This window comes from Limulus polyphemus, unplaced genomic scaffold (assembly GCF_000517525.1).
Source record: "Limulus polyphemus unplaced genomic scaffold, Limulus_polyphemus-2.1.2 Scaffold10, whole genome shotgun sequence".
Classification (NCBI taxonomy): Eukaryota; Metazoa; Arthropoda; class Merostomata; order Xiphosura; family Limulidae; genus Limulus; species Limulus polyphemus.
The window spans coordinates 1,612,449-1,621,152 of record NW_013665620.1 but is presented as its reverse complement, the minus strand read 5'-3'; the positions used below and the strand labels follow the sequence as shown (position 1 = coordinate 1,621,152).

At 29.7% G+C, this 8,704-nt stretch overlaps 1 protein-coding gene across 1 annotated transcript in view; it reads left to right on the top strand.

Annotated features, from left to right (window-relative positions):
• LOC106478380 (calcium permeable stress-gated cation channel 1-like) overlaps nucleotides 1–8,704 on the top strand; it is an 82,410-nt gene that overhangs the window by 59,322 nt on the left and 14,384 nt on the right. Inside the window, exons 15-19 of the mRNA XM_022382026.1 lie at nucleotides 2,037–2,093; nucleotides 2,873–3,035; nucleotides 4,110–4,215; nucleotides 4,837–5,004; nucleotides 7,550–7,662. Coding sequence (XP_022237734.1) covers nucleotides 2,037–2,093; nucleotides 2,873–3,035; nucleotides 4,110–4,215; nucleotides 4,837–5,004; nucleotides 7,550–7,662 — 607 coding nt within the window. The remainder of the gene's footprint in view (nucleotides 1–2,036; nucleotides 2,094–2,872; nucleotides 3,036–4,109; nucleotides 4,216–4,836; nucleotides 5,005–7,549; nucleotides 7,663–8,704) is intronic.

The window sequence follows — 8,704 nt, the reverse complement described above, 5'->3', positions numbered from 1 at the left end:
GTCGTACGTCGTAGTATATAGTTATTAGTTAGTATAATTCTTATCAATGCTATAAGTGTAGCTACTAGTTTGGCCACTAATTTGATTTCATTTTTTTAAGTTGCACACTCAATCCTTTTTTTTGGCCACACCTTTTTCCACACCTAAGGTGTTTTTGATTAGATATTATTTTGCCCTGGGTATCCTTTACTACGCATGATAGAAAGTTTTGGTATTATACATTCAAAATTTTATTGAAGTACTATTTGTTTACGTTATACCAATTAATAAAGCTAGTAATCCATTTTCTAATTCTACAAGGCAATATTTAAAAAAAAATCCGTTAGTGTGATACTCGTGACACATTTTCTCTAAGCATCTTGTCTTTTCCATTTTTCCACTAACCCTTGGAAAAAGTACAAAATTAAAGTAAATTACTCACTATAGAATCGTCATTGCTCAGATAACCATAATTTTTATAGGCTTCAATTTTGGTTGGTTACAGAGCTATTGAATAGAAAATCAGACCCCTCCTACTACACCCACCTGTCGCATCCTCTCTTTCAGAATACGTTGATAATTCTCTCTTACATTTCATTATATATTACCTATAACGAATAGAAAGACAAGATTTTCATCTATCAAATGTCATATTGTATAACGTTATGTTCTGAACAGATAGTCGTCAATTTCGCTCAGAGTGTAAACTTCGTTCCCCTGAGAAATTTAATGACTAGCTTGGATAAATTTCTAACGGCTCTTGTCGCACAGTTAGAAAGCCAGGAAAATTTTGAGAGGTAAGAGAATTTGTCTACTCTTTGCACGTTATTAGTCTATATTCTTTGGTGCATTATTTAATTAAATAAGAATGATTAAGTGCATTACTTTCTATAATATAAAAAATTAGGGTTAACTCTCTTCAAAACCCAACAACAAGAAAAAAGAAAATTGGTTAAGTATTTTATTTCTTCTTTTTCATGTTTGTTTTTTACGTATAATTATAAAAGTAACTAAAATGTAAAAATAGGGATCCTTTTAGGTTTGTTAAGATTAGATTAGGTAAAATAAATAATAATAATGTTATGATAAAAATATTTCATGAGGCACACATGTGAGCCGCTCATGGGTAATGTAATTTGTTAGCGTAACGTGAGCTACACATTCCCTGAGTGATTTACAACTTATAGTGGCATGTATAGTAATTAAACACAGTTCAAAGGGCAATAAAATAATAAAATTTAATTATAAACAGATGTATACTGTTACAAACTTAGAGCTACTTAGAAGAAACGAATGTAATTTCATGTTACAATTTGAAATCATTCTAGAAAGAAAAAAAGTGGTGGTTACGAGGTTGGGTCAAATTGACCAATCCCATTTTGAGGTAGGGTAGAGAAACTAACAGTTAAAATATAAAGTTTTATTGAAAGAAAATGTTTGAAATGTATTTAGGAGATTTTAAGGATTACACAAAGGAAATTTGAGATTTTTGAAATGAGGAAAGTTATTTTTAATCTTAACATGAAAATTACTTTGTACACGGACAATTCAAAACAAATACTCAATGTATTCATGTACAAATCTTTATTTTATTAAAAATATTACACTAAAAAATAAGATTTTTTGTATGTGACAGACTTATAATGTTAACTGAACGACTGCCAAAGTTTGGGAAGATATTCACACTATATTGAAAGTTAGAAGTATTAAATCTACAAAGACTTTAAATTAATACAAAGAGGTCACTCTAGGTTTTCCTATATATTACTAGAAATGATCACTTCCCCAGATATACTTAACACATCAAATTAATATGGGAAAGGTCAGTCTTGTATTTGGATTTTTTTATTTTTTCCAGAAAACATGACTCTGAAGAACTGGTACACACACTTCCAGTTCTCAAAGCAATTTATGGTTGTCATTTTTGTGTTTAGGTAATACATATGTAAGTTCTAAATCTATACATGAAGTTAAAATTTACATCGTTATTCTCTATTTTATTCCATTTATTGCACTTTTAAAAATATTATGCAAGGAGGTGTTTTTTGTTGTTGTAGTGCAAAAGCTTTCTTGGAATGGGCAGTTAGGCCACAGAATGAAACTTACCGATGGGAGTAAGTATATATTCTACAAATATTTCATTATCTATAAAACTCAAGTAGTGGTATTAAGAGAAAGATATTTTGAAAATAAATTTGTTTAATAATCCATCTTGAAATCTATTTTAACTTGATTATTTTTTCTTTCTGAGCACCTTGCAGTAATTTTACATTAAAGTCTGAGTTTAATGTTTTTTAGAAATATCATTAAATGTTTTAAACTTTTTATTTTGCTATATTATGCTTGTGTCTACTGTCATTCTTAGTGTAACTAAATAATGCGTAATAAATACTGAATATTCTAGACTCATAGTTGTATTAAACTTGTGTTTTTTTTTCTCGTTATTATTAACACAGTGATCTTTTACGGTTTCATTAGTTTGTAGTTTCTTTATTATTCACTTTTAAAAGAGTCTGCCAGTGGGATTGGGTCAGAATTTACCTTTCTGTAAGCTTGGGTTTGCTTTTATCAAGTTACGAAGAAAGCAAGCAAAAGTATGACAAACATTTGATCCAGAGTTAGTCTTACTAATGTAGAATCTTGATTTGAAATTATGCATGTTTTATACTACTAAACAGTTGAGTAATGAGCAACAATGACTTCATAAATATTTCAGAAAGTTCTTTAAAATATTAGCTACTAGATTAATATAGTTTTTACAGTAGTTTGGAAAAGTTGGCACATATTGTACATATACCATACAATATTTGCGTGTTCACATGACATGTATGTTTACTTTAAGAATAAATTAATTTTGCTCATTATGCAAGTAAAATTACTTGTTTTTTCACAGGTGTATCTTTTTGCCAGACAATGGAGCATTTTTTGTTAATTATGTGATAACATCTGGATTTGTTGGAACAGCACTAGAAATCATTCGCTTTCCAGAACTATTTATGTATGCCATTCACTTGTGCTTTTCTCGATCTGTTGCTGAACAAGTTGGCATTAGAAAGGTTCGTAAAAATTTTCATACTTCTGTGTATAAAATTTCTTAAAATAAAAATTCAGGTCATGTGTTCAGTGTATTAATAAAGTTACAGGAATAAAATTAATTATAAAAAAGACAACAAAACCTAAAGATAGATAACTGTAGTAATAGCACATAGAGCATTGGGCATACCCTATTTCAGCAACCACCAAACTAAAGTGAAGTACAACTAAGAAAATAGATGTAACTAGCAATGTATAAAGCCACTTCTATAGTCCAAATAAGAACATTCAATCAATCATAGCTATTGGTTTTGAAAATTACAACTTACAGTGTGGGCAAAAAGTCTGGGCACACCCTTATTTAAAGCTCATGTTAACAACTTATTTTTTCGTGTTTTAGTGGGGTTTTAACAAAAAAGGTTATGGAAAAGGAACAATATGAAATAACTGATGCTTTAAACAAAAAATTGTTGAAAGTTTTTGCTAAGGTCACCCCTAATATGCTTAGGAGGATGTCACGTAGCATATGTAGACGTATCATCCTATGTCATGAAAATGAAGGCTAACAGATAGACATTTTGGATTGTTAATTGAACCTTTTGTTAATCTTTGTGAATATAAGATATGTCAATATGCAATAAGTAAACTGAGTCTAACTTGGTTATCGGAAAGTGCATTTAACAAATAAATAGAACTATTTCACCAAACTAATCTTTTACACACACAAATATATACATGTAAAAACAATGTGCTTAATAAAAATTTCATAAAATTACATTGGTAGCTATAGCATTTCATTTGTAAAAAATCTCATTATCCATTAATTGCAGATATTTATTTGAAAAATAACTAAATTTAAAGTACATAGTACAACAGTGGCAATGATGTAAATATGTGCATAATAAATTAAATGTAAATGTAACAACTACATGTAAGACGAATGTATTAATATATTTATACATGTACCACATTTATATTGAGTTACACTTACAAATATATACTATAATTCTTTTACTTTGTCATGGTAATAATACCTTAGTGTTAAATTTATGTTTTTAACCATTTGACTAGACATTGTGAATGTTGCTTTCTTGCAGGCAATACTGTGGGAGTTTGAGTTTGGAGTACAGTATGCATGGATTTTGCTTATTTTTGCAACAGTCATTATATACAGTCTACCATGCCCTCTAATTGTGCCATTTGGTAAGATATATAGCTAATATTCAGAGAAAAAAAACATAATAATCTTTAGTTTGTGACTTTTGTTGTTATTGACCTGTTTTCAAAAAGCATTAATCATTAAATATAAGTATTCAGATGTAAAACTCACAAGTTGGCAAAGCAAGAAAAGTTTTTAAGCCCAGTGTGTGTCCTTGGTAGTGGATAGTTGTGGCAGAAAACATAACAAAAGACAGACCTGTAGGGATCTTCCTTCACACCTCGTTCAAAACTGGTAATTGACTTACTACAAGAGAGAGAGTTATAGGAATATGATACATTTGCTTTTGTGAGACATGTATTATGGATATTGTTTAAGGTGTATTAATATTGTTAAAATTTAATCTTTCAGTAGTAGCTCTTGTATTGACTTACAGAGTTGTCTTTACCTATAAAAAAAATGTAAACACAATTGCAGAAAATAAAATGATGTAATTGTTTTACTTTATTTAATTACTTTAAAAGTCCTTCAAACTACCATCAAGGAGACTAAGACAAAACTTTTATAATACTAGGATTTTAGCAAATATTAATTTTTTGATTTGGTAAAGAAGTTAAAACCTTTTTATAACTGTAATTTATAATTTTTTTTTTTTCTTTTTATAGGACTCGTGTACATGTGTTTCAAACACTGTGTGGATCGCTACAATATTTACTTTGCATATGGTTCTTCTAAAATAAACCAAAGTATTCATGCATCAGCAATCAATTATGTTGTTTTCTGTTTAATTTTGCAACAAGTTTCTCTTTTCTTCTTTTCATTTCTCAGAACAGGTGAGGAATTTTTGGGTAGAAGTTTAGTTCTCTGTTTCAACAATACATATTATACTTGTTTAAGCTAAATGTATGGCAGCTTATACTATTGTTCTGCCTTTTTTTTTGGTAAGTATAAAGAAAAAGGCAAAGTCCAGTCCACTTAATGATAATTTCTTGAACTTCAAGTTCTACTATCTAACTTTACTAATTCTAACAACTTATGAGTAAAAGTGAAGAAGTATAACAATTTATAATCTACACTATATCTGCTGTATATAGTACAGTTGAAGTCTTGTGCCCGATAATAGGGCTCATCAAGCCATTTGAGAGATGACAGAAATTGTAGTGGTTGAGATGCTGTTTATATTACAGTAGTCCCTGGTGGATACGACTCCACCCAATAATGACTTCCTTTTAAATACGACTTTTTTTCTGTGCACGGAATGATTTTACATCGGTCAGACTTCCCACGAACGACTTCCTCACAGATGCGACATAGAACCATGATTTTTGAATAACAACCTGTCTGTAATTACTTTTCTTCATATCAATGATGTAATTTGCAGAGACACATGAAAACGATGTATACAGTATGGAATAAAGAGGTCACATGACCGGAGATTGCTTCACAGTTTAGTATATGTATCTTGGTACCCTGGCGTGTTCAAGTCAAACTCCTTGGTACATACACGTAGATATTTTATTTTAAAAACTTTCAGGTCCTGGAAGGTAACCACAGGCAGTCAGAAGCTGTTGTTTATCTTTGCCCCGCTTGTGGAATTGAGATTTATTCTTTTAGTGATAGTAGTAGATTTTGAGCTAGTGGCCTAGACGTTAAGTAACTTGATTAGTATTTACTAAAAAGGTGTGAAGATTATTAAATCATGGGTTGGTGAGTGACAGGCTTGACTAATCTGTGCAGTAAGCATGGCTATTGAAATGCCTCAAGGTATCCGGGAAAGTTGCGAATGTCTCAAGCTGAGAACAGGAAGTCGCTATGAAGAAGAAGGCTCAAAGTGTTGCTATAGAAATGTTACGTGGACATTGATATAGACCAAAGTTGTGACGAAAGCAATTAAAAAAATGAAACATAGAAATTAGACAATTTTTAGTCAACTTGAAATTGTTTTAATGCAACATATTACATTTTATGTAGTATTTGTATTCAGAGAGGATTACCTTATTAGATATTGGCGAGAGTCTAGCAATAATTTAGTTCAGATATTTATTCTTATTTTTTTTTACTGGATCTTTTAAATTTGTGGAATGGTCCCTTTTCAGAGCTGGGATCAAAGGATCCAAGTTTCAAGATGAAATTTTGGTTTGAGGTGGGGCTGTTTTGTTCAATTAAAATATGTAGCTTTCGATGTTTGGTTCTTTGTTTAAAATTACAGCTTTTTGTATAGATATACTGTGGATTTCTTTAATTACAATGGTGGTGAATACAAGTGAGATATGTTTTTATTATGTTCAGAAAATCTGGTTTTCAATTTCCTTTCGGTTTCTCTGATGTAGAATTCTGGACATTTATTATTTTATAAATTGATTCTAAAATTGTGTGCTGAAAACTAACAATGAAACACTTCTTGTTATAACTACCAGACTCATGAACATTCAAAGTGACTCCGTTAAATGTGCAAAACAAACAAAGATGAACAATTTTTTATGAAACTTGTGTCAGTTTGTAATATTTTATAAATATGTAATATGTAATAAAAACGTGATACGTGGATCTTTTTGAAATAAATGGGATTGATGAATAAATTATTTTACATAAAGTACAAAATAATTTTAAGTTATCTTTATTGAACTGTTATCCACCATAAGTATTATTATACAGTGTATCAATTTGCTACATTATCTGACTACCTATACAGTATATAAACTATTCTTCTCAATCGCTGGGAATATCAACTGCCGTAGCTTGAATTCGATCATTGTTTATTTGGCTATTAATCCTTTGAATAATGACTTTCTGTCAGATGCGACTTTTTTATCATGACAGATAGGATTGGTCGAATCTAAGAGGGACTACTGTATCACATTGCATGAGCAGCAACACTGTTATGGTGGGAACTAGATTAAGTTATTGAAATATAATTCTTATTAATTATGTGTGTGTGTGTGTGTGTGTATATATATAAATCAGATTTAAGGAAGGGATTAATAACACTATTCTCACAACAATTATTTATAATTTATTTTTTACTTAAATTAACTTTATTCATCAAAAACACAGTAGCTGTATTGTATTTACCTTTCTTGTGTAGTTTAATCCAATAGCTGGTATTGTGTTAAATAATGTTGAATACAATAATCTTTAATATGTATATATATACCTTTCAAGTTACCCAGCAGGAAAATAGTGAGTTTATAGTATATAAATTATTCAGAACATTCAAAAGTGTAATTGTTTTATAAAACCCAAAAGTTAGGATGGAAGAATGAATTAACATAAATCAAGACAGGTTTATTATTTAGATGTTTCTTTTCTCTGTATCAAATTGTCGTTTGTAAAATGAATTTAAACTGACATGGAATTGATGTTTTTCTTACCTTTCAGGGTGGAGTAATATTACAATAGTGTCCCTGTCTGTGTTTGTCTTGACTCTAATGGTGTTCTTTGGGCAAGTTTTCTTCCACTGGTTTAAAGAACTGAGCCCCATAACCTACAAGGTAAAATTAATAATAAAGTTTCTAAAATGTTTTACCAAATCATGATAGTATAACCATTTTCTTATGGGTTTAATAACTAAAAGAATCCATATTTTATTTAACTGTTACTACTAATTGAGAAAAATTACGAAGGAAGTTTCAATCTCCGGATTAATGATGTTTATTCATGTCAAAAGTTGAATGGAGAGCATATTACAATATAAAAGTTTGAGTGTGTGTTTCTGTGTGTGTGTGTGTGTATATATATAAAGAAAACTCGCTCATCGCTAAGTTGATTGAATTTGTGCTTGTATACATTTAAGTTATAGATGTGTTGTGCAAGTAACCTGCATGAATAGAGAAAAATTATTTAATGCCAGACTGCTGGTTTTTTGTTTGTTTACATTGAATATTAATTGAATTACCATATATATATTTGTTACTGGATTAATTTTTAATTCTGATCAGCGTAAGTAACTTGCTATGATCGGAAGTTAACAATAGCTAACTAAATATATATCCAAACCACAAAAATTATTAAACTCAGATATTGAATAATAACTCTGTATTTCTTTCCTTGCATTGTAATTTTTTGTTTTTGAGAAAGAGCACTTTTCTACGTATGTAGAGAGAATTCCTATTTCTAGTTTAGACTAGACCACCGTGACCTGTTGGGTCAACCACTATTCAGAGGTTATGAAGAATTCAAGCTAATTTCAATATTGCACCGAAATGAAGGCTTATTTTGAGATCATTTAATTAAATATATTCAATCCATTCATGTTATTTATAATTCAAGAAAAGATATTTGATTGAAAGATCATTTCATTTTTCAAAAAAGTGAAGTAAGAAGTTTTGTAATTACCACGAACGGTAGTGTGAATTATTTTTTGACTGAGAAAATAAGCAAACAAACAATCTCTGAGTTTTAGTAGTATATAGATAGATTCTTCAAGATCTTGTTTTTGTTATCTTACGTCTTTTAATGAAGATGGAAACATTGACAGGGAAATAATAATGCTTGGCTAGAGGTTTTCGTTTATAAAATTTTGTTGTTGTTCCC